At 44.5% G+C, this 26,484-nt stretch overlaps 1 protein-coding gene across 1 annotated transcript in view; it reads right to left on the reverse strand.

Moving 5' to 3' along the window:
- Window positions 1-26,484, reverse strand: part of Spon1 (spondin 1) — a 277,092-nt gene that overhangs the window by 19,347 nt on the left and 231,261 nt on the right. The window contains exon 7 of the mRNA XM_027410130.2: window positions 4,762-4,826. Within this exon, the coding sequence (XP_027265931.1) occupies window positions 4,762-4,826 (65 nt within the window). The remainder of the gene's footprint in view (window positions 1-4,761; window positions 4,827-26,484) is intronic.

The raw sequence follows: 26,484 nt of genomic DNA on the forward strand, positions 1-26,484 counted from the left end.
GCCTTTAGCTTTCTGGGGGTGGGGTGGGGTGGGTGGGGGCCATGGACATTTAAGGTGTGAATACCTTAACACCTCTGGTCCCAAGAAAAATAGCATGTCTTCAAAAATGTCTGTCTCTAGCACCGAAAAGTGTCAGTAAAGTTATTAACAGATAACCCACACATGCACAATTTAAAAACAAGTGGCTACATGGAGAAATGCTTTGTTTAACCCTCTGAGAGAGTGCGGTCCATGGGATGAGGGCACCTCACCTATATTGTGCAGAAATTGCTTCTCATGGTTCCTGACGATATTATGCTTCATTTGTAACACAACTTCCCAAAACACAACACAGAGGGAAAGAGGCAAGAAATGATTTTTGTGATCCATCTAGACCTCGATCCTTGCATTCTAAGTTACAGATTCGCACCAGTGAGACCTGGAAACAGCCCCTAAAGGTTTGGTTTTGTCTCATGAGTGCATTTTTTTCTCTCAAGTGCCGAAACTCCATTATGCCACCAGGGGGCGCCCAAACCACTCATTTGGCGGAAGCCCTGGGTTGGCGGATCAGGAGTTGTCAGGTTCTTGTAACATTCGTTTCTAACCAGAAGACATCTGGGACTCCAAGTCCATCTGGACACGCAGATCTACCACCTGCTCTAGTACGTGTTCCTTCACTACCCCGGGAGTGTGGATGGACCCAGGTGACTCTGCTAGGAGACAGGAGAGGCTCTGGAACCTGAGGGCTGATTTAAAAGGAAGATATTTATGGCTTCATTTCTAGAGAAGTTGACCTAGTCTCGACACCGCAGACCTCACACACAGGGGCCGTTGTCTAAGCAGAGATAACCAAGCAGAATGGATGGGAATAATTTAGGGGGAATGCCAGTCCTTTCCAGGAGATATATATCTTTGAAAGTTCCGGTAATTCTTAGTATTCAGACCACCCCGGAGAAACAGAGTAGTGCAAACTCAGAATGATTTGTAGAAACTGTTTTCCACTTATGATTGCGAAGGAACCAGTAAAAGATGTGGCTTTGCTTGGAATTTGTCTTTTCCTGACTCTACCTGAACACTGGGCTGTCAGTGCTCTGGCTTTGATTTATTGAATTAAACAAGTCACCAGCTAATTTGTTCATTCACGACTGTCCTTTGAGAAGGGGTGCTGGGAATGGGGATGAAGACTGCTGAAAAACAAGTCAGTTTCAACAGGCAGGACTTTGAAAGTAGGTCACCCTGGCTCTCTACCAGGCTGGGGAGGCTGGAATCCCATTAACCTCCATCAGGCAGGCTTCGGGGGAGGGGGAGGGCTGTTAGGGCAAAACAAAACTGGCTGCGTGTAGGCTTCCTAATTTGACTTCCTAATGAGATTTGGAAAAGGAAAGGGGAGTCGAGGGTTTGGGCAAATCAAAGGAAAATTCCTTTCCCTTAACAAGCCCATAGTGTGGAGTGGAAAGGTTTTGGATGTTTGGAAGCCTAGTGTTTGCCATCAGTTAAATTTTTTTGTTTCCTCTGGGTCTCGGGAGGTCTGAGGGATGGGTGAAGTGTGGGAAGGTATTCCCCAAATAATACTTCTTTCAATTTCTCAGAAAGCCTTTCACATCTTGAAAAAGAAAAAGAGAAACAACGCCCTCCCCCCAAAGCAAAAACAAAGACAAAAAAACCCACCTCCATGCCACCAAAACAGAGAAAAAAACAACTGTTCTTGGTTTTTATCCCTTCATAGCCATAGCCCCAGCAGCCCTTGGTCTTCTATAGCAGGCTTAGCTGGATCATTTGTATTTGCGACTCTACAACCTCACTCTGTTCGGATTTCACCTGATTTGTGCAGGGTTTCTCCCATCCTACAGTAGAAGGTCACAATGACCTTCATGTCTGTGGATCTAAAGCACACTACGAATATAACTTCATGCCTAGGCTGGGTTGGGCCTAGCTGAGCACACTGATCAAGCACTCCTCTGGGTTTGGGGGAACCATGCATTCTTTGGGACCTTTTTGCTGTTCTTTTTTTGGTTTCCTCTGAAGGCAAGTCTTCTTTACCATGGAGAGTGGGGACTCTGGGACTCTGTCTTAAGTCCTTGATCTTTTTTTTTTTTTGATTTTATTTATTTATTATGTATCCAAATTCTGCTTCCATGTATATCTGCACATCAGAAGAGGGCACCAGATCTCATAACGGATGGTTGTGAGCCACCATGTTGCTGGGAATTGAACTCGGGACCTTTGGAAGAGCAGTTGGTGCTTTTAATCTCTGAACCATCTCTCCAGCCTAAGTCCTTGACTCTTATTCCTAAGTTTGTTTCTCTCTCTCTCTTCCCCCTCTCTCTTTCATCCCTATTCTTGGCTTTGGGAAGTGTCTCATTCATTCCTGACTCAGTTTTGCATCTGTAGAGACGTTTAGCCTTGAAATTCAGTGTTACATAACTAGCTGGGTACTTGACCTTCATATACATGTTTGAGGGCATCTTAACAAGAAGTCATGGTCAGAGTTGATCTCATGGGCTTTCCCATCAAACTTCATCTAATGTCCCCAGTCATGGGTGGGACCGCCAATTCCCTAGTTGGGTCAGTTCCACACCCGAGAAGCATTTTGAACACTCTACTTCCATCATCTTTTTTCCCAGTCAGTACCACAGCTGTCTGCTTTACCTTCTACAGCTTATCACTGCACTTCCTTCTTTTCTCCACTCCCACCACTGCCTTCTGAAGTGGCAGTTACCTTCCTCCTAGCTCTCTCAGCTGCCTGCCTGCCCTTTCCACCTCATCCAACTTTTCATATTGGAGCCTTGGCTTTTCTACTGCCTTTTGATTTCCAAATGCTGTTCTGATCATATTCTGCTGAAAGGTTTTCAATACGTGTTTTACTTTAAAAATTAAAAGGCTCCCCTTTTATTGGTATACTTATTATACACAGGACTGGTTTCCACAAAGACATTGTCATACAAGTTTATAATATTCTTTGACCATGTCTCTCCTACCTCAACCTCCTGACGACCCTACCATACTTAAATTTTTAATGTTGCATAGCTTGGCCCTACAAGAAGTTCACCTTTGATTTCTGCATCTAGTTATGCAGAAATTAGAAGCCTTTTAATGCTTTTAATGTGCTGTATTCTTCCTCATTCTGACCTCACCGTGACTTTCCTTTACATATAGGTTACATTTGCTAAATATCTTTCCCACTGAAGTACAGGCCCCCAGGAAGAGTTCTCCTCTCCACGGTATCCCCTCTCCCCTCTTTGGAACCTGTCTTTGGAGACATTACTAAGTAGCTACTGAATCAGCGAAGTGCGTCAGTTGTCATTGCTTGAAGGATTCAGGGTGAAGCGGAGGTCGGATTTTGTTTCCTGTCATTGTGAGACAAGAGCCAATTTATTACTGATATTCTGCTATTAATTTCAGGCTGATCAGAAGCTTGCTAAAAGAGAGAAATGTATTAAAAAGTGAGAAAATGGATATGTCATTACTGAATCTGAGGATCTTGTTATAAATAAAGGAAGTGGGTTAGGACCACATCTGGATATGGCTAACACTCTCATTCTACCCTCAACAGAACCAAAGGTAATACTGGGCCTGTCACAGCAGGGGCACATCTGACTTCTAACATCTGTAAAAGGGTCACCATTAGGGTAGACTAAGGTAATTGGACTTTTTTTTGGTGGATACTTATAGGAAAAGGCAGAAAAGGCACCCCCTCCCCCAGCACACATTTTTTTTTTTTTTTTTTGTGAACAGAAAGATGCTGAGAAAAGGGGGCACACAGTAGGTTTGGATTCCTAAAAAGTCACTTATAATGGTGCAGCTGATGGATTGGATTGGATTATGGGACATAGTAAATCAAACTGAAGCAGGGAAGGGATGGGAGCTGATGGAAGTTTGATTTGATGGTAGAAGATAGCCAAGTAAGGACTGGCTTGTGAGATAGTAAGTAGAATAGATGAGGTTTTGTGAGCTCTGCACTTTAGATGTCTCCCCACATGAAGAAGAGTAGGGTTTGTTTGTGTTTTCCTCACCATGTAGCCCTTTCTAACTTAGAACGCACTCTATAGACCAGGCTGACTGTAAACTCACGGAGATCTACCTGCTTCTGCTCCCCACACCTGGCTAGGAAGAATAGGTTTGTGTGAAGGTGACAAGTCCCATTTTGGACATGATAAGTTCAAGTTCAGTGTTGGCCATCTATGGAGAGGTATTTTCCAAACTCTTATTATTTTTCCATCCTATCCATTAACTCTATCTATCTATCTATCTATCTATCTATCTATCTATCTATCTATCATCTACCCATCATCTAGTATCTACTCACCCATCTGGAATTGTGGTAGTGTGAAACTGGCAGTATCCCCCTGGGCCACCAAAGACTTCAGGGCAGAAAATGCTCCAAGGGACAGAGTTGACAGAGACAAGAGAGGGACTGAGAACTGGGACCATGCATGTGTGGTTTCCCATGAATCAGGATTGCTTAGAGTGAGCACACTTGTGTTTGCAGGGCATAGAACACATGTGTATTCAGTCTGCTGAACTGAGGACACAAGAGAACATGCCATGGTCAAGCACATGTCTGAGTTGGGTCTGTGTGGTGGATGGAGGACCACTGGGGAAAACAGAGATTAAACCTACATTCCCAAGAAGACAAGACTTCCCACATGGGCAACCCTCCCAGGCTTACTCTTCTGAGAAGTAGTACTAACTGTAATAGCATAACTCACATTAAGTGGTGAGCTGGGTGGCTTCTAGGGCAAGGTTAGGGTGGGGTAGGGAGGGCAAGTGTCTAGTACTTACACATTGACAGGCTGCCAGGCTGGCCACTGGGCTTTGGCTTTGATGACAGTGAGGACCTCATCACTCTGCAAGAGAACCACACAGGTTTAATGTATGGCAACAAGAGGAATTTGGTGGGGTCATATTGTCTATCACTATTTTATTTCCATCACGTGCTTTGGAGCCATTTCCCCCCAGCAATACCAGGAGGAGGCAGGCACTGAGTGTCCAGTGTATTGGTGTTATCTGGGTATGGATAATTCCACTCAGTTACACCTTGCTTCTTCACTGGAGCCCATCCCCCACTGGGCCCAGCTGTAACCCAGACTTCACCTCTATTGGCTAGACTTCCCTGTTTGCTCAACGTGAAGGGCTGAATCATAAGCTCAGGATCCAGACACTGAGAGGGTCTGATCTAGGCCAACACTGGTTATCAGGCTCTGTAAGGCAGCCTGAGTAAAGGCACCCTCCTGCTGTGGAGATCCACTATCACAGACAAGGACACCAGAACAATTCCCTGTGTGGCATCCACTCCGCTTTGATTGGACATTATATAGAGCACCATCAAATTATGAGAGACCTCAAATAACTTTTGAGGAAGAGTTTCAGAGTTAGTACTTTGAAGGCACACATGTGGTCATCGTGCAGCAAAGGTCAGAATCTTGGGATCATTTGACTTGACATTGAGATTGAGTTGGGTTTTTCCTTTCAGTTACACACAGAGGTGAGGGGTGTCTTGAGCAGTTCTGCCTAGCTCCAGACTCATCCTCAAGATCTCCTCAGATTGAACTTGGCTGGCCTCATTTGTTGCCTTCCCCTAGCTTGGACCCAACAGCTTGGCCACTGTCAACCATAACACACAGGAAAATCCAGAATGGCAGGAAGAGCTGTGCTGACAACTGTGAGACTTCTGAGTTCAGAGACCTGTTTGGCTGATTCACAGCTACTCCCCGTCCTCAGAGTCATGCTCAGCAGTAAGTGTCTGGAACTTACTTGGGATGAATTGGTGAACTTCTCCCTGGAGCTTCCAGAGTGCTGAGGAAGCTGATGTAAGGGACCAGAGCCCCCAAGCCAAATAGTATAAAATCCCCTCTCTGCTGGAGGGCCTTGACTACAACCAGGAAAAGGGTCATGCATAGGTCTCTGAGAGGAAGGGGGGCTTATCCAGACCCAGTTTGGTCTGGGCCTCCTTTGGCTTGGGTTGGATGAGGAAAAGGGCAGGAGCTGGGACAAGTTGACAGGTTTCATAGCTGCTTTACGAGTGCAGGCTTCCTAGGCTGCCCACTGTGGCTGCAGGAAAGAGTCATTGGGTGTGTAGATAACTCCACATTTACAAGTCTGCAGGAAAAGCATACCCTGGCCTCCTGAGCAGTTCCAATTCTCATAGAAGATTTATATGTTTGTTTACAATGTGTCCCTCCAATACATCTCTGGGGAGGGACTAACAGAAGCTGTCCATCATGAAGTCACACATGAGATATGAGTTATATCTGAAATGCCAGCTCTGCATCTCCCATGGCATCCATGTCCACATGGGGCCCTCGCTCTGCCTTTGAACCCACGCTTCCTCCAGAGGCCCCTTCTGTATCCACGTCACATGCACCAGACGCCTGAGCAAATGAGGAACATGACCAGCTCCTTCCAGCTCCTGGCCCTCACTCCAGTCAGGACCCAATATCCTCTGCGTTCACGTCCACAAATCTGACCATGCATTCCCCACCCCTAACCACCAATGGCTCCCCATGACTTCGGTGATTATGTCTTCTTTCCTATATTTGGGCCATGTGGCCTTCATCATCTTGCACTGGAATCACTTTCCTCTTTGCTTTTCAATTTCAGAATAATATGCACTTATTGTGGAAAATTTTTAGCATCACTGGTGCACGTGATGTGAATGTTGAGTACATCCTGCTTCAGCATCTACCCTGCCTTCTGTCTCCTCTTCCTTCTCCAGAACATTACAGTTAGGTACGGATCCTTCCAGGCCTCTTACTATGCATACACAACCCCATGTGCGTTTGTGTGAGAACTATATATACCTTCTCTCACAAAACCCTCATTATCCTGAGAGTCTTGCCTTGTACCCTGACTTTTACACCTTTCTTTAATACCACATCATGAGAAATTTTCTTTCAGAACATTCTGTAGACTCCAAAGAATATATACCAAATAGCATAGCTCACAATTAAAAATTTTCAAGTGCTGGAAATCTTCAAATCATGGCAAGCCATTTCATGACATTAGAATGAAGCCCAAGATGCCAGAGCTGAGTAATGAGATGCTGTCTAGTAAGAAATACCTCACTAAAGAAATAAAATCAATGTGGGTGGAGTTGAGGCAACCACAGAGCTAGCTGGCTCTACAGATCTACCTTTATTTACAATTAAATCATGGTTTTGGGGTCCTAGCTAATGACATATTGATTTTGCTTCTGCAGTATATTACCCGATAACAACAGTCCAGGCCCTCCATTATTGTTTTATTTATCTGCTTTATTTTTGATGTACAGGTGCTCTAAGGATGCTGGGTCTGTATGTGTGGGCAGGACAACTTCTTGCTGTAAATAGTTTCATCTAGTGCTTACACTGCAGGGCACATGGACAGCTTACAGCTGGTTCCTTTTTGTGATAATTCATTTTATTTACTGAAATAAGAAAGAAGCATCCTGGGACATTCATTTTAAATATGAAACACTTTTTCTTGGGTATGAGAAAATACATACCTGAGAATACAATCCCAACCGGTAGGAGGCTGAGGCAGGAGAGCCTGAGTTAGAGGCCAGCCTGGGCTACATAAGGAGATTCTACCAGCATCCATCCACCCCTCCAACCATCCAACCAACCAACACCCCTGCAAAACTAACAACCCCCTAAATATTTTTGTTGAGCATCAATTTTTTTCTGATATAAACTAAATCCTAAAGCACTGGAGACATGTTAACTTATTCATGGCCATATCCATGTAGTTGGATACCTGTGGACACTCAGTAAAATGACACAATCCTCTGTTTTTCCTTTTATTATTTTTTCATTCTTAAGATATTTTTTAATTCATAAAAACATGCTTAAAGGGATGGAGAGATGGCTCAGAGGTTAAGAGCACTGGCTGCTCTTCCAGAGGTCTTGAGTTCATTTCTCAGCATCCACATGATGGCTCCCAACCACCTCTAATGGAATCTGATGCCCTCTTCTGTCATGCAGGCCTTCATGCAAATAGAGCACTCATATACATAAAATACATATATAAATCAATTTTTAAAAGAATTAAAAATGCCTAAAAGTAAATATCCAAATATCTATATTATATAGAGGACACTTCCCTTATCTTTTATTTTGTGTGTATGTGTGTGTGTGTGTGTGTGTGTGTGTGCACGTGCACAAGCACTCGAGTGCACATGTGCGTGCTTGTGCATACGTGAATGTGCATGCAGGTGCCTTTGGAAGCAGAAGAGTTCATCAGAGCCCTTGGAGCTGGAGTTGCAGATGACTGTGAACCATCTTGTGTGGGTGCTTGGAACTGAACTCTGTCTTTTGGAAGAGCAGCCAGTGCTCTTAACCATGGAGTTAACTTTCCAGTGCCCTCTCTTTAAGATGAAGTCTTACTGTATACACTGAGCTGGCCTTAAACTTCTGACTCTCCTATTTCAGACTCCCGAGGGTTGAGATTATAGGAGTGTACCACCATGCTTAAATATACTTGTGTGTGTGTGTGTGTGTGTGTGTGTGTGCATGTATAATGTGTATACTATATATTAACTAATAACAGCCCATTAGTAGTGGCTACTTAACTGTTTCTGTAAGTGACAGAGTAATGTGAATTTGTGTGCCAATTTCACACAACGAAGTGTTTCTGTGTCATTGAATGATCCAAAGACAAACACATTTAAAACTGTGCTTGGCCCCTCAGAATGCCTGTCTTAATGAATATTTCCTAAAAGAGTGTATATGCACCCAGTTCCTCACAGCTCTGCATACCCCACATACTGCTACTTTTTGCTATTTACAGGTTGAGCAGGCTAGAAAGTAGTGTGGCTGAGAGAGAAAATTCGGATTCAAATCCTGACTATACCATCGGTTGACTCTGGGTCTTTTGGCAAGTCTCTTGACCCTTCTCAGTTTTCTCATCTGTGAAATAGGACTGATAAGGGAACTACATGACACTGTTTATGTAGGAAGCACCCCAGGAATTTGAGCCTCGCTTTGCAGGTGCATTCACAGTGAGCAGGTTAGGCTGGAGATGCTCTTGGCTCAGAGTGGAGATCACAGTTGTAGCTACCCTCAGAGCCTCAGGAGAGCTTCCTTGGGTACAGCCGAGCTCCAAATCTCCCTGAGCAGCTGAGGGACAGTTTCTGTGGTCAAGTGAACACGGAGGGGCCCTGGAGCTCTGGGCATTTCACATCCTGAAGAACGACAGGCTTCAATTTAGAGCAAGCAATCTATGTGTCAGAGCTAAATGAAAAGCTTGTTTTAACAAGCCTCTAAGGCACAGCCGGGATCTTTCAAGCATCCTTCGAGCCCCTTTACACCTCCCATAGGACGCTTTTCAAATGAAGTACTTCAAGGCAGCCACAGGGTAGGCCTTGTTTGGATGCTGTTAGCACTTTTCCAAAGATGTGCCAATTAAAATAAACTACCCCAAAGAAACTGTAGGTCACTGGTGTCTGTCTTGCATTTTGCTTTTGGTAAACACGTCCGAGGAAGTGGCAGCTGTACTCACACCAACAGCTACCGGTGCTGTGTGGGAAAAGCACAGCCCTAGACAAGCTATGCTGTCAGTCAGACTGGAGGGACATGCTGAATGATGACAGACAGGAGGCAGAAATGGCCTGAATGGTGGAGCTGGGAATCTGGGGGCAGGGTGGGACCTTCACCCAATGCTGGCCATGCTCACAGCCAGAGACGGCTGAGTCTGTCACCTCCTCCCTTCCTGATTTCTAGTCTCCTCTTGGTACCTGTCTGCTCACTCCTGACAGTTTGAGTGCACTGCCTGAGGTATCAGCGTGCTTTCTCTTCCCAGAAAGAAGAGTGAGATGGAGTTGGTGATCAGGGGGAGGAAGGAACTGAAACAAACAGCTGTGACTTACTGTTTTATGTATCAGGTTAAAGCTTTTTAAATTATGATGTCATGACCCATTGGGATCGTGTGACTGAATGTGAAGGTTGTGTGATTCAGTGAAAGGTTTCAGAACGTACAGGGACCAAATGAATGCACAGTGAACTAAGAAACAAAGGCCCACTACATCCAAAGTGTTTCTGGAAGCTCTCCCCTGAATTGTACCTAGTGACTTCACTGCAGCCTTGGTTCAGAACACACAGTATTCTCTTTGCACTGAGTAGGATGTCACACCACACAAGGCCCAGGGAATGCTTTGCTCAGATTTAAAAATTTGTGTATTAGGAAATGCAGTGTTGTTGTGTATAAAATTCTCTGCTCTTATAGAGACACCAGTTTAATCATGGACAATATATCCCCATTCTCATGCCTCAGCATATAGGCATCAGATTTGTATGTTTTTCATTGTACTGTATTACAATATCTGATTTTTTCCATTCATTTATTTAGCTTATAAATAAAGTCATGCACAATTATGATACAGAATACAGTATGTTCACAATGGCATGGCTAAATTAAACCAATTAACATGTTATATAACACATCATTTTTGTTTTGAGAACACTTAAAGTATACTATCTCACAACTTTTAAAATATAGCATATTGTTATCAACCATATTTATCATGCTCTCAGTAGACCTCAAGACTTCAGAGGGTCCATGCCTCTTGTCCAACTGCAGTTTTATATCCTTAAACCAATCGTTTCCCCATTGTTAAAAGACCCACATTGAAGCCTAATAGCCACAATTCAGCTCTCTGTTCCCATAAGTTCATCATTTCTAGGTTATACAGTATCTGATTTTTATAGTTGCTTTTTGAGTAGCTGACTTGATTTTCATAAAAACAATTACATTAATTTTGGTTTGAGATAAGGACAGAATTTCTAGCAAGTTTTTTTTAAATGTTTCTAACTATACGTTAGCCATTTGCAGAGTCTATTTATGTGAAGTGGACTTCTCAGCGTCGACAATTACAATATCAAAATACCAGTCAACTCTGGAAAACATTGAAGATGTCCTACATCCCTTAGAATCAAATATTCAGCTGAACTTTAATTCTTTATGTAAAACAAACAAGCATAAGTACCCTGTCAGTGTGCCGATTTGCTTTTGTCTTTACTATAGGACAATTATAAGATTATATGTGCTCAACAAATTGTTTTAAAATAAGACCTGTTATGGGTTATTGTCAGAAAATGGTTTGTATACCTATATTACTTATCTACACACCGAGAGTCATTTAAAAATTTCTCCTGAAGAGGGGGGTTTGTGAGTGGTTAAGTTTTAAAAGCTGTGTACCATGCAGCTTGCAATCACCTGTATACAGTATCCCACTTAATCTACAATCTACAGGAGGATATATATATATATATATATATATATATATATATTATAATATATATATATATATATTATTTGACCAACTAGTTTTCCAGTAAGTCATGGCTGACTCCAGATATCCCAGGTGCACAGGAGCTAGGGGTAGGGGTGGCCTGGGAGAGCTGGTCCCATCTCTTCACAATGTCTCTTAGGTGTGTCCTAGAGGCTCAGCAAGCAGCAATAGGAGGCTTAGTGGTCAGTGTTCACAGCAACCCTAAAGGTAACGCTGTTTGGAGTACTAGTTTTGATGGGAACAGTGGTTGTTGGTGGTCTGTATGAGTGGGGATGATTGTAGGACAGGCTCCTTGAGATGGAGAAAAACTTCTACTAACAAGAGGAAACCCCTAAAACACCAAATATACCTGTAGTAACTCTGCCCCCCACTGCACATCAGCCTGTGTCCATTAGTCAAGTGACTTGTTCACCTCCACCCACGAACACGGACCCCAGACAGGATGTCTGACCCCACATCACGTGCCTGTCTGATGCTCTCTCCCTGAAATACTTCATTTTGCTAATCTTAGCCGGAGCTCCTCTTGTCCCAGTTGGTAGTTTTCTCAAGGAGCCCCTTCCATGAGGCACAGGCCACTGGTTCTCTCCGAGGAACATCCCAGAACCCTGGGTGGGAACCCCTCCAGCACTGTTTGCTCAATTGTGTGCTTCTGCCCTTTCCCAGAATTCCCACTCACTCTCATAAACTTCCCATGGCTCCTAGCTATGCAGGTAACTTTGCATCCCTTGGTGGCATCCAGTGTTGAAAAGCTGGAAATGAGCCATTTTATGAGGTGATAACAGGACTGTCATATCCTTCAAATCAATTGTGCCCAACAGTAGACTCCCATCATCTTGGCAGGCTTTGGGTTTATTGGGTTATAAATAAGGATAGGAATTTTCTGGTGGCAGTTTACAGTTTGCCCAGGATCTTCTGGGTTCTTCACTGTGGCCCTTTGAGGCAGACAGTTAAATGCTCCTCAGATCTCAGATGAGGTAACTAGGCCCCAATCTCTCCTTTGAAACTGCTCTTGTGGAGGTCACCAATGACCTCTCCATGCCAAAGGCAAAGGTTGCACCCTGGAGTACTCAACAGTGCCTGGCAAAAGGGACTGCTCTCTTTTCCTCAGCACACTCCCCTGGGGCTCACTGTCTCTTCATTCCTTGTCAGCCCTTTGGTTATTTCTTTTTTGTCTTCTCTGTGAACCCCCCCCCCCCCACTATCTTCTAAACACAGAAGTGCCCAACCTTGGTCCTCTTTTCTTCATGTTCTGTTCACTCTTCCTTAGTAATTTCACCTAGTCCAGTCAACTGTACATGAAGGTTTTTTTTTTTTATTTTAAGCAGGTTTTTTTTTTTTTTTTTTTTTTTTTTTTTTTTTTTTTTTTTTTTTTTTGTGTGTGTGTGTGTGTGTGTGTGTGTGTAGACATGTGAGTGCAATGCTCATGGTAGCCAGAAGAAGGTCCCGGATCTCCCAAGTTACCTAACATGGATGCTGGGAACCAAACCCCATCCTCTTCAAGATCAGTACTCACTTGTAACTGTCCAGCCCTCTCTCCATCCCTAGTACATGAGTTTCAATAATTTATGCCCTTCTTGCTTCTGATTTAAATATCAGCTGTGCCACATTTCACCTGGAACCAAACCCTATCTTCTTTCCCTATTCCTTATCCTTTTTTTTTTTTTTTTTTTTTTTTTTTTTTTTTTTTTTGTGATCACCGGTGAGGCCTCTCTCACACCCTACATCCAGCCCATCCATCCATGCTGCCAGATACACTTACAGAATGTCTTCACTATCTAGCCTACTCTCCATCTGCCTGGCTGTCCTGGCCTAAGCCACCATCTTTGTTCTCCTAGATGGCTGTAACTGCTTCTAACATCTTTCTTTTGCTGTGTTTTTGCACATAACCTGAGTGCCCCTTGAAGTTTCATGAGTTGGAGGCTTTCTCCCCAGGGTTGGGAGATTTGTGTGGACCTCTGGGAGGTGAGGTGTGGTGGGAGGAGTGTGTCTGCTAGACCCTGGCCCTAGTTCTCAAGAGGAGATTGTCATAAGGTCTGGAAGGGTTTCTTAGTCTTTCTATGGATGATTCCTTTCTCTTGTACCTGCTCCTCACACCCCCTTCCCCCCATGATGTGACTTCCACAGAGAGGCTCTCATCAGAGACAAGTCATTGCAGGCACCACTATGAATATGGTAAAAACAAACCCAGAAACTCCCTATAGGTCTTTTCTTGTGTGGCAGCCATGTCATGCTCATCTTCTGGTTAAAATCCTCTGACCTTGAAGTTCACAGTGGGTGGGGACCTTGCCAGGTGCCTTCAATCTACTCTCTCTTCCCCTTACGTCTCTGACTGTATCTACTACTCTTCTCTTCACTCTATCCCAGCATCACAGACTCCTTGCTTTTCTTATGACATGCCAGGTACACTTTGAACTTACTATTCCCTCAATGCCAGGTGCACTTTGAACTTGCTGTCCCCTGTACCCTCAATGTTGCTTTCCCAGATCCCAGAGTGCCCATTCCTTCTTCTCCTCTAGCTCTTCACTTACGTCTCCTTCTCAGTGAAACCTCTGATGACCACAGCAGTTCCCCACCTCGCCTCCATTTAACATTACCATTCTTTTATCTGAATAGATTTTTTTCTCTAACATTTGCCATGGGGAAGCTTCCTGGGTATCCGATTATTTAGTTTTCATCCCCTGCTGGAGGGACAACAGGAGGGCAAGGGCTTTCATTTCGATTACTGCTGTACTGTCCCACCAAGTCAGTGTCGAATGAGTGAGACTGGGATGAACAAGAGGCTGGTGTCTTTACATCCCCAATTCACCTACATTGCGTTGGCCAGGGGCCTCAGCCTGTGACACCACAATAGCCAAGCTGGGTATCAGTGGGAGCAGTTGTGAGCAGCAGAGGCAGAATGGTGTGAGAGCTGCCAGGCTGTCAGAGGAGGGGGGAGGGCACAAGCAGAGTCTGTTTGGTGAAGCCAGGTGTGATAGTCCATGCTGCTTGTCAACTTGAGAGGCTCTAGAATCCCCCAGGAGACAAGCCTCCAGCATGCCTCGGAGAGATCGTCTAGATTGGGCTAATTGAAGTGAGATGACCCACCCCAAATGCCGACAGCATCATTTCTGAGCTGGGCTGGATGCACTAGCACTCATCTTTCTGCTTTCTGTGACCAGCTGCATCAAGATCCTGCCACCATGCATACCCGGTCATGGTAGTCTCACAGAGTGAGCCAAAGTAAACCCTTAAGCTGCATTTGCCAGGTATTTTGTCATTGCAATAAGAAGTAATAAATATCTGTGGCTGGGCTCACAGGTTCCGAGTCATCTCTGGCGCATCCCCGTGACCCGGCTGGCTATATGTAAGTGTTTACCCAATGCTTTGTCCCCTTGGGAAGCAGCTGCCATCCCAACCTACCATTTGATCAACTGTTTCAGAGCTAGAGAAAGTATCTGAATCCCATTCTCAGATCTGCACGGAAGCATTTCACATTCAATTTCTTCTTATTTCTTTCCAAACACAGCCTGTAATTCCAACGGGAAAATTGCATAATGCTTGCAGATAACAATTTTCCAGAGATATTTTTGAGGAAGTGGCCTGGCAATCATAGAGCAGGAGAGGAAGGGCCCTTTGAGCAGCTCTGCCCTGCTCACTGCTCTCTATGCCCCAGCCATAGCTGTCTGTGCTGGGCTGGCAGCTCTGGGGTCCTACACCACATCAAGTCCTACCATCACCTGCGCTGGTCACAAGCATTCTCCCAGCTTGCCCTTTGGCTGGGTTTACCTTCATTTTCTGAGTTTTTATCATGTTCTTATTGTGTTCATGACAGCCCCCTCCTCTTAAGTCTGAAGAGAAGGGCGGCTATGTGCATCACTCCTGTGTCCCAGGTCCTTGTTATCTGCTCTTCTGAAGTGCCACCTCTCTTGCCTTCCCTTCTCCAGTGAAGAGGGAAACCTTTGTGCCAGTGCTACCACTGAGAGGTGGTAGAGGGCCAGGCCAGGTGACACTAATTTCTTGGGGTTGACAGAAAATTTATGTGGGACAGAATGTACAAAGCAGGGACGTTCTGTTTTCAAACAGGAACAGTGAGCCCAGGGAGGGCGAGCCATATTTCACACCAGTGCTGACAGGTGATGTCTCCATCGGGAAGGGCAGCTCCTCTTGCTCTGCTTGGAAGTACCTGTGTGATCTCATTGGTACAGCTCATGACACTGCAGCTATTTCCCAGCCCCACCTTGCATCCCGAGGGACAGGTCTCATCTCTAAAGCCAGTGGTAGAGCCAGTGGGCTGTTTAACCTGTAACCTTAGCACCATTCCCTACACACAGAAGTCGTGGAGAGAATATTTAAGGAATGAATAATGAATTAGTTAATTAAATCATTAATGGCCAGCTAGAGGAAGTATTGACCTTTGCTGTCCTTGGGGGGGAGGTAGGCGTTGCTTAAAAGGTCTTGTTCCAAGGGAAGGATTTGTGAATAAAAGGGAATTGTGATCCGATGTGTATTTTTAGAGAGGTCTGCTGGCAGCTGTGGGAATAAAATCAAAGGGGATGGTGTGGGGTGACATTGGTCAGGAGGCCATTCCAGTGTCGGGTGGGTGACAGGGAAGAGAAATGAAGGGGCAAAGTGGGAGATGCAACACATATACACCCAAGATAGATTCAACAAGAGCTGATGGCCATGGCAATGAAACCAAGAGGATCAATGGGGCTCCAGCAGGACCCATGAGACTAGAGTTTAAGGAAAGGTCCAGGAAAGAGGTATGTATCTTAGCAATAGCATCTAAGTGGTAGACCCACAGGGAAGCTTACCTGGGAGGGAAGGCAGGCAGAAAAGAGGAAGCGCCAAGAGCCTTGAAAACTGCTGAGAGGAGGACTCCATCTGATGCCCCCATGTTGTCCTGCTGCCCATTGCTATCCTACTGCCTGTTCACTGTGGCTACCACTGCCATTCATCATTTGTCACTGCTAGACATGTCACTGAAGCAGGGTTGGGAAAGAAAAAGGGGGAAACTGCAGCCAAGAAACCCAGGCACCTGCCTTTGTAGGGCTCCCTGGGAAAGGGACCAAGAAAGTGGTACTCACTGGAGGACATAGGACTCCTTTTCAGTACAGGAATGAATAGTATCTGGGGGAGTCTGTATTCGAAAGGTGCAGAGCTAATGCAGAAGAGAAACTGAGGCTGCAGGACACAGAGGGGCTGGGCTTGTGGGGTTATGGTTTCTGATGTAATGGGGGAAGGTAGGAGCCAGGCTGAGTCTTTTGTCGGGAAGGAGATGTCTTCCAGTCTTTGCAAGGTCATGAAGATTATGGCAGAGTGTGGCAGCTGTAGGTGCCATGGTTCTGGGCATTGCTGGGGGCTGATGGCAAGGACCCCTTCAGTCTACAGCTGTTGACTAAATGCTTGATCTAGGACAGGCTCAGCAGCTGCTGAAGATGCAGCCCAGAAAGCAGACCACTCCCCTTGTGCTCACAGAGCTTTCAGAGTGGAAGGATGAGAGCAACAAATGAGCAGGTACTTAGTAGTGTTTTGTCACCATGACAAAATACCGGAGCTAAGTAATGTGTAAGGGGGAAAGGTTTATAATGGCTCATGGTTAGAGTTTTCTACCCATAATTGGTAGGCCCTGTTGTCTTGGGCCTGCTGTAGGACTGTGTGGTGAAGAAAGCCTGTTTATTGTGGCCAAGATCGAAAGAGAAATGGGAAAGGGCCAATGTCCTAATAACTCCTTCAAGGGCACACTGCCAGTGACTTAACTTCCTTCTATAAGTCCCACCTCCTAAGGGTTCTATCACTTCCTATGGCTCCATAGGCTGGGACCTCACAATGGTCTCTGGGGGACATTCTAGGTCCAACAAAACTCATAGTATGCTAAATAGCTTACTTCTCTTGGGGGCAGAAATCAAAGAATGCTGACAAGGAGGGCCACAGTCCCTGGAGAAAGCAGAAGGGTAAGTATGCAGGGGAAGCCTTAATTGATTTTTAAGGGATTTGTGATTGAAGGTATGAGTGCTAATGTATATGATAAAGGCAAGGCAGGCATTATACCCAAACAAAAATATATCTTGTGTAACAAAATGTGGTCTTCAGAACTTTAGAATTTTAGAAAGATACCATGACCACTGTTAGAGTTATCTGAGAAGAGGAACCATAAATGAGGACATGCATCAGTAAGACTGAGCTGTAGGCAAGTCTATAGAGCATTTTCTTAATTAGTGATTAATGTGGGAGGGTTCAGTCCACTGTGGGTGGGGCCACCCCTGGGCAGGTGGTCTTGGGGTACATAAGAAAGCAGGCCGAGAAAGCCATGGGAACAAGCCAGTAAGCAGCATTCCTCCAAGCCCTCTGTTTTAGTTCCTGCCTCTGGATTCCTGCCCAGAGTTCCCACCCTGACTTTCCCCAGTGATGAACTGTGATGTGGAAGTGCCAGCTGAGATCAGCCTTTTCCTCCCCAAGTTACATTTGGCCATGGTGTTCCATCACACAACAGAAACCCTAACTAAGACAGCCATATTTGAAGAACAAGAGGAGAATAAAAGGAAGAAGCAAAAATAATTGCCTAGAATCCTACCACACTTACTCAGCAGCTGTCACTAATTTCACATAGTCGTTTGCAAGTCTTCAGCACTTGAGTTGGTGGCAGTGTGAGTGTGTGTGTGTGTGTGTGTGTGTGTGTGTGTGTGTGTGTGTGTGTGTGTGTGTGCGCGCGCGCGCGCCTGAGTGTGGGCACACCTATACTAGAGAACAGAAGACAGACAACGCTGGGTGTTGGTCCTCACCTTCTACCTTATTTGAGACAGGATCTCTCTTGTTGATAGACTAGGCTAGCTGGCCTGTGAAATTCCATTCTCTGTTTTCCACTCAGCTTTACATGGGTTCTGGGGATTTGAACACTACTCCTTGTTCTTGCACATCACATGTTTTACCCAAACGAGCCATATCCTAGCCTTTCCCATGTTTTTTTCTCAGCTGGACAGTGATGAAGACTTTTGAAAGTGCCATTGTGGGAGACTGTTACAGTGGTCTGTGATGATCTCATAGTTGTATTTGGGTGGACAACACAGCAATATCCAGGAAGGTGGGCAGAGGGGCAGGAGAGCCAATGAGGGGTAGAAATCCTAAGGCAGCTGCTGATGGATTCTTTTCTTGATGATTTCAAAGCCTGTTAGCCTTTGTTAGGAAAAGCCTATCTTTCAAATAAAAGACACCATCTGAACATCAACAGCTCGCTTTCCCCAGCAAGAGCGTCTGACTCAGGCATGGTCGTCTTGGCAGCCTGTTTTGCTGGGTCCTTAAATATAATAACATTTCACTTCATCATCTCCTTTTATCCACTGATTTCCATAGAAAGCTTTCAAATTATTAAGTAATGAAGCTCCAAATGACCTGGATGGGAAGTAAGGAAGCCTTCAGGTGCTCAGCACATTAGGCACAAATCAGATTCTTGGGAATGTTGCTTTCTCAAATGGTGCTATTTAAATGCAAAATAACAGCTCTGCTAAGTGGTGGGAACTTAACCCTTTCCATTCCTGAGGTTTGAGCAGATTTGGGAGAGGATGAGAGAAATTTTGGGTGGTTGACTGGCCCCAAGTGGAGGTCCAGACAGGGAAGTTTGGATGCTCTCGAATATATGGGGCCCCTTTCCAGGCTATCCACAATTATTCAGGTTCCACCTGTGAAAATTCCTCTTTTACTTATTACGATAACAGCACAGAGCAGAAGTTAAGGAGCAGTATGGTGGAATCGGGCAAATGAGGTCCCCTTGTCTTTACTCTACTACTTAAGTGCTGTGTTTGTTTAAGGAAACTGCTGTCCTCTCTGAGCTTAGTTCTTTATCTGGAACACACATTTACTGAGTCTTTTGGGTGAGCTGGGCTGGGGGAGGGGCAGGGCAGTAGATACTGTCCCCAGCCTGTGGGGTCTGTCATCTAGTGGATTAATAGAATGATCAGGATTAAGTGAGATAATGGGTGAGAAGGACAGTCCAGGGGAACAGAAGAAAGAGGTGTAGGTAGATTCCTCCCCACCTCCCCAAGAGCAATTACCTCTATTGCACTGCCTCCCATGAAACACGGGGTGCTACCTGTCATTCTCAGCTGTCTCTGGGCTTGTGCTTTTGTGCAGGGTCCTTTTTGCAATCATCCCTTGTCCCCTCAGCAACAGTCTTTTGAAAATCCTTTTAGATGCCCTGAATTCTCAAGCCACCTTTTTCCAGGCCCTTGGTCACAATTCATCCTTTGTTCACTAACCTGTCTTCACACGAGATGTCTAGCAAAGCATCTTCTAACCTGTGCTTGCTCAAGCACACTGAGTGGAGTTGAATAAAGGAAAGTTTTATTCCTCAAGTTTCGTGGGCATCTTGAGAGGATCTAGAGAGTGTGACTGCGACCTGAAGAAGGGGTGTCACACTACTGGGCTTTCACAGTGGAGGCAACAGGATTAGAGGCCTCCCTACATTTCACTGTCTTCCGGGATCTGAGAGATGCTGGGGGCCTGTGACCCATTAATGTCCTCTTAGCTCTCTGTGGGACTGTAAGTGTTTTTTTGTGTTGTTTTGTTGTTTGTTTGTTTATTTTGTTTTTTTCTATTTTGCAGCTGGATCATCTCAAAGTGTTCTAACAGAGCATCTCCCATTGGTTTCTGGGGCCAGGGCACATCACAGTTTCCAGCCCCATTTACAATGCTGCTATGGGCCAGCACAGATGACTTCCTGGTGGCAGGAACAATGCTAAAATGGGGCTCTTAGTTATTGAGCATTTGTTGGCTGGATAAACTGTCTCAGAGTGAGATCACGTCCTCACTCATTCTGGAGTCTGTCTCCATTGGTGAGCACCCAGAGGAACCAAGGTCATCCCCCAAGCAAGGGGATGTCCTCAGTAGAGGTCTTGCCAGGAACTGCTACCCAGTTTGCTATCTGCCCCTTCTTGCTCCCTCCCTCTGTCCCATAGCTGTGGTTCCCAAGGATGTGCCCTTGTAACACAGCAGGAATTGGACTCCCAGCACCCATGGGAGTAGTTGGAGAACAAGAGGAGGCATAGTCAATCAACCAATGACATCATCCCCAGGTGAAGCTCAAAGAGCCCACGTGGCATCATGTGAATGTGTCAGTGGTGGAAGAATAATGGAGAAATGACTCTGCCCACAGGACCCTCGTGTCCCGAAGGACTCTAGTGTCTGGGTGCTGAACTCTGAAAGGTCTGGGCTAGGGTGGTGAGCTTTGCATGTGGACTGCAAGCAGCCACTAAATTCTTATAGAATAGCATTTTCCTTCATACTAGAGTCATGGTCTGAATTAACATTTTAAGAGGGCTTGGAGTTTATCTGTGTGATTATTGCCATCATTATTTTGCTTTTACAGTCTTCCAAGAGCTTATAAGCAAAAGGAATTAATATCCACTTACTTTTAAACATATTTAAGTAATAATACTATGATGAAAGCAATTACAACTTAAGCTTGGGTATTTGGGAAGCCAAGGTTTGTCCTGTAAAATAGGTCTATACATCATTCAAGTTTTGGTATTACCATTTTTGTGAGAGCATGGCATTGGAGCCTGGGTTTTGAGGCTCTGTGGCTTCAATGTGCAACCTCTGGCATGACCCTGAACTCTGAGCCTTGAGTTCCCTATCTGTAAATGAGGATAGTGTCCTCTACCTCACAGGCTTTCTCACTACAGGACAGAGCCGAGCTCACACAGTTCTAACAAGGAGTAAGTGCTCAATAAGTAGCAGCAGGCCAAGGGGCTCAGCAGCAAGCAGTTCGTCCCTCTGCAAACTCAGTCTGAGCCAGGCCTGGAAAATACAGGTGTCTGTGTCCATCCCTGATGCACAGCAGGAAAACAGGGTTGCAGCTAAGTTGCTTCTAATAGGGAGGCAGGTAATCTGCTTAAAAGGAACTATGCCAAACCCAAACCCCAAGGCACACAAAAGGAAAGGTTAAAAGTGGAAAACTACAAGGAGTTGGTACCAAAATTTATCCTCAGGGAATTTTAGGTTTAGATGTACTCAACAATGAAATAAATATTCCTATGGTAGGCTAATTAATGCCACTCAAAAACAGCTACATCCTAAGCTCTAGATGCTGAGAGTTCTGTTTTGTATGCCTCAAAGGACATTGAAGGTAGGGTTGAATTCATGATCATGAATTGGGAAGATGGCCTAGATTATTAGGGGGCCCCAAATGTAAGTGCATCAGTCACTTTCACATCATTGTGAACAAATTACTGACAAGCGTCAGGTCAAGGGAGGAAGGCTATTTTGGTTCACAGTTTGAGGCAATACAGTCCATCAGGGAAGGGAAGGCATGGGGCAGGAATGTACAGCTGAGGGGCTCCTGGCCTCACATCTTGGTGGAACAGGAAGTAAGATTTGGCTATAAGATCTCAAGGGCCACGTTCAGAGGTCCACTTCCTCCAGCAAGGATCTTCCTTCTAAAGGTTCCACAGCCTTCCAAAACACCCCCTGAAGGTCTTTCAACTTCTCAAAAAACAATGTGACCGACAGAGTCCTGAGAACCAAATATTCAAACTTAGACAATTCTTTCACATTTGGATCACAAGAGTGTCATTAAGGGACGGAGATTCGGGCAGTTTTGCCTGAAAAAGAGAAGGCAATGTATTTGTGGATGCCTGCTGGAATGACTGACCACAAGCCAAGGAATTATGTATAGCAGCCAGTAGCCAGAAGCTGAAAGATGCCCTCTGCCTCTTTTTCACTCTGGACTTTTGACTCTAGAACTATAAGAGACTGAGTATGTATTGAGTTAAGCTAAATTTGGAGTAATGTATGATGTCAGCAACAGAAACTAATGTAAGCTCCGTGAGCCTCATTTGTTCTTTGATTAATGAGTGTAGTCAGTAGAAGGGAGATGTTGAAGGATCATGGCCATTCAAGGCTGAAGAGATGGCTTGAGTCCTGTGCCTCTCCACTGCCCAGCTGTGTGTCCTCAGGCCAGCCAGTAAGCTTCTCATGCTCTGATCTCCAACATGTTACTCAAGTTAACCCAAACATTTTCAAAGTTGTGGGATTAGATGTTAGAAAGCTTTATAGACTAAAAAGCTATGCAAACTATTGTCATTATTTTCTTAATATTTTATTAACTCTAAGAATTTCATACAACATATCTTTATCACATTTATTCCCAATTCTTCCCAGATTCACCCATTCTCTTCACCTCCCTCCAACTTTTTGTTTGTGTTGAGGCAGAGTCTCTCTATATGGTCTGGCTAGCCTTGAACTCCTAGAGATCCACCTGCCTCTGTCTCTGAGTGCTGAGGTTAAAGGAATTCACTGCCATACTTGGCCCACTTTTTTTTAAAGAGACTATCACATGGCAGATGTCATGGTTCTTTGACTCTTACAACCTTCTGCTATGTAATCTGAATCTTAAGTGTAGAGGTTGTGTTGTAAATGTACACAATTAGAATGAGCACCCTACGGTCAACTAATCTCTGCATTTTGATTTCTTTGTGGCCTTCTGTAATGATCTCTATTTGCTGCAAGCAGAAAACTGTAATCAAGATACCTTCTCTTAAGGACATGGCCAAGGGACTGGAGAGAGAGATGGCTCAGTGGGTAAGAGCACAGGCTGCTGCTCTTATAGAGGATCCAGGTTTGGTTCCCAGCACTCTCACGACAGCTCCTACCAGCTTTAACTCTAATCCAGGGGTTCTGACGCCCTCTTCTAGTCTCTGCAAGCACTGTACACATGTATATGTATAATGTGTATGTATATACATATATGGCAAAACTCATATACATTAAAAAGGATGGTCAAATTATGTATAAAAAGATCATTGTCATTACATCCTATTCTAAAGTTCTTTTAAAACTTCACACATTTCAACTGGAACCCATCCATCTTCAATATGCCTAAATTCGTTCATTCACCCTTTCATTTGTTTTTTGATTGCTCTCCCACAGCCCAGGCTTCATATGATGATATTTTTATCAACTAGACAACTCTCTGATACAATGTTTTCCTTTCTTTGAAAAGAAAATATTGATAATTCCATCATCTCTAACTATTGGGCAATTTTCCTGTATTCAAAGTTTCCTGAAATATAAATCATGGAAACAATCCATGCTCCCAGCTATAACAATAAAAGTAACTCTTCAAGATTGTTCAGACATCTCTGTCTTCCTTCGTACTCTACAAAGCAGAGGGGACAAAAGAAATAGCTTAGAGGTTTAAAGTTAGATCCTATCAATAATTTCTCTCCATTTGTAATTCAGTTGAATATTTCTTAAGCAGTCAGTCAAGGATTGCTGTTTCGATGGAAACTGTATGACCACTTTGCAATAGATTTTTTTTCCTTATTGTAAAGTGTGTTCATTGTAGAATATTTCAGAAACTAGAACTAGGCAAAAGAAATACCATCAAAACAATTTATAACCCCGCCACCTACAGATGGCCACAGTTGTGTTTTATACTTGAAGCCAAAAGGGAAAAAGAGGCACATTGGTGTCTGAGTATGACATTTACAATCACCTGGGCACTCAATTCTGATTTCTATCATGCACTTGGGCCCTGCTGATAGTGAGCGAAGCTGTCATATCCCAGAGTCTGGGAGATCATGGGGATGGCTTTCACAGACACTCTGGAGGGGGTGGGTTCTGACACCCCACAGCCACCATGGGGCCTTCATCCTACCTTAGAGCAGTACAAAGGATGCATGCCTCAGTTTGTACTTCCTCACTGCACCTGCCCCAGCCCAGCTGAGGTGCTGTAAACAGAGCATTTGGCCAGGCTACTCTACCTCCAGAGCTGCTCCTTATTCTTCACCTCCACTTCCATACCTTCTCTTTATTCCAGGCCCCTACCCACTTCATCCTCATGACCAGGCCAGCTGCTATGACCTGGGTGTGGCCTGTGTGATAGTTATGAGTGTGCTAGTACATAATCTACATTTCCCAGGTCCTGTGAGGTGGTTTTATGGTTGGTCTGAGTGGTGGGGTCTGTCTCACTAAAGTGTGGTATCCTCTTGTCACCCCTGACCGTGAGCGCTTCAAGAGAGGAGCAGGTGCAAATCCACACAGCTCTACCTTCCCGGAGGCTCAGCACAGGGTTGGGCACAAAGGATAAAGTGGGCACATATTTAACAGGTGATCGAATTGGCAGTGGCTCACAGAGTCTTTAAACAGACTTCCATCTTGATTTGCTTATGATGCTCTTGCTAGAAGTGGCTTAGAGAAACAAGGGAAATAGAGTGCAGAGAGAATAAATACTCCACCAGAGTCTTTGCGAGGCTGGAGCCAGATGACAGAGTCAGCCATTTGTAAAGGACTTCCGGTTCTCAGTGGTGCAGAGCGGGTTGGACTCTCTAGTGTTCTTGTTGTTGTTGTTATATTTAATGATAGAGCTGGAGGCATGGCACCTGGATTTGTTTTTTTTTTAAATAAATTGATTGATTGTAAATGTGTCAGGGGTGTTATTGGTACATAGGTCTAGACATCTCTGTGTGCAGAGGTTAAAAAACATGTGGTGTCGTCCTCTATTATTCTCCACCTCCCCATTAGTTTTTGAAATAGTGTCTCTTATTGAACCTGAAGTGTGAGGATTTGAACACAGGTCCCCACTTCCATTGCTAGTGATCTTACCCACTTTTTTAAAACCCATGCTTGAAAATTAGGGGGAATAGTAAAGCTTTATTGCATTGTACTGTGTTAAAGTGATGCCAACTTTGACAGCCCTAATTGCAGAGGTCCCTGTTTTCTGATATGCAAGACATAAAAAAAACAAAACAAAACAAACAAACAAAAAACAGAGGCAACCCTAACAGCCTCTGGTGGCTGCAGAGCCTAAATGACACTTTTGCTTCTGGAACAGGAATCTGCTGGGTATTAGGGATTAGTAAGGGGGGTGGGGCTGGTGGGCTGAGATCAACTCATCTGGCTCTTGACAGGTGATTACAAGTACCTTACCTCCACTCGGTTTTCAGTGACATTACACTTAGCAGCTTGAAACCAAATGGCGTGGGGGTGTTTGTATCATAGAAATGGGTACACAGTTCAAGTTTATCCCACCCAAAAAAACTTCAATGTCAACTTGTGTTCAGGCTCAGTGATGGCTAATATTGATCATCACCTTGACAGGATCTGGACTCTCCCAGAAGGCAAATCTCTGTCATATCTCAGAGGGAGTTCCTGTATTAGGTTTATTTAGGTGGGAAAGCCCACACTAAATGAAGGTGGTACTTGACAGGATCTGGACTCTCCCAGAAGGCAAATCTCTGTCATATCTCAGAGGGAGTTCCTGTATTAGGTTTATTTAGGTGGGAAAGCCCACACTAAATGAAGGTGGTACTTGACAGGATCTGGACTCTCCCAGAAGGCAAATCTCTGTCATATCCCAGAGGGAGTTCCTGTATTAGGTTTATTTAGGTGGGAAAGCCCACACTAAATGAAGGTGGTACCATTCCATAGATGGGTCTCTGGTTGAAGAAAAAGGAGAAAATGAGCTGAGAATTCATTGTTTGATCTCTCTTTGCCAAGGGCTGGGGAGATGGTTTAGTGGGTAAGAGTGTTAAGCATGAAAGCAGAAGACCTGAGTTCAAATCCCAGTATTTATGTCCTGTCAGAGACTCTGTCTAAAAAAGTAAAGTGCAGAATGACAGAGGAAGACACCATACAAACTGGCTAGCCACCGCCTGTTCCTGTTACCATGACACCCTACCATCATGGTCTGTACTAAGAGCCACAATGAACTTTTCCTCAAGTTGCTTTTGTCAGTTATTTTGTTGGAGTTACACATAAAATAATATTAAAAGCCCTACCTCAGAAAGACTGCAATTTCTAGGTGCAGAAATCTATAGTTTTAAATAATGCCCTCAAAGTGATTCTACTTAATGGGATGGGGCATGGAAAGCTTTGTGTGTCTCAAGATGTTGAGACACTTTAGCAAGAAGACAATAAGGTGTCACCTAGGAGGATGCTGATTTTCTAAACAGGTCCCTTGTCACATCATGTCTCTAGTCACTTGCCACAGCCTGATGAGACCTGGCTTTGTGACTGTGATGGAGGAAGTATATAGCAGGGACAAAACAACAAAGAAGATTATGAAGTATTATAAGAGAAAGAGCAGAGTTTGAAGTTGTCCTCTGCACTCACAAATCTTGTTCAGGTTCTCTTTGCTGAGAAGGGCATTGGCCATTGTGCCATCATCACTGGGCTCCTGACTGATTTTGTGGGATAGAACATCTTAAGATGCCAACACAGCTTCAGTCACCATAGAATCTTCATTCGCAGTATCATCCAGGTAC

Source organism: Cricetulus griseus, chromosome 3 (assembly GCF_003668045.3).
Source record: "Cricetulus griseus strain 17A/GY chromosome 3, alternate assembly CriGri-PICRH-1.0, whole genome shotgun sequence".
In the NCBI taxonomy this organism is placed as follows: Eukaryota; Metazoa; Chordata; class Mammalia; order Rodentia; family Cricetidae; genus Cricetulus; species Cricetulus griseus.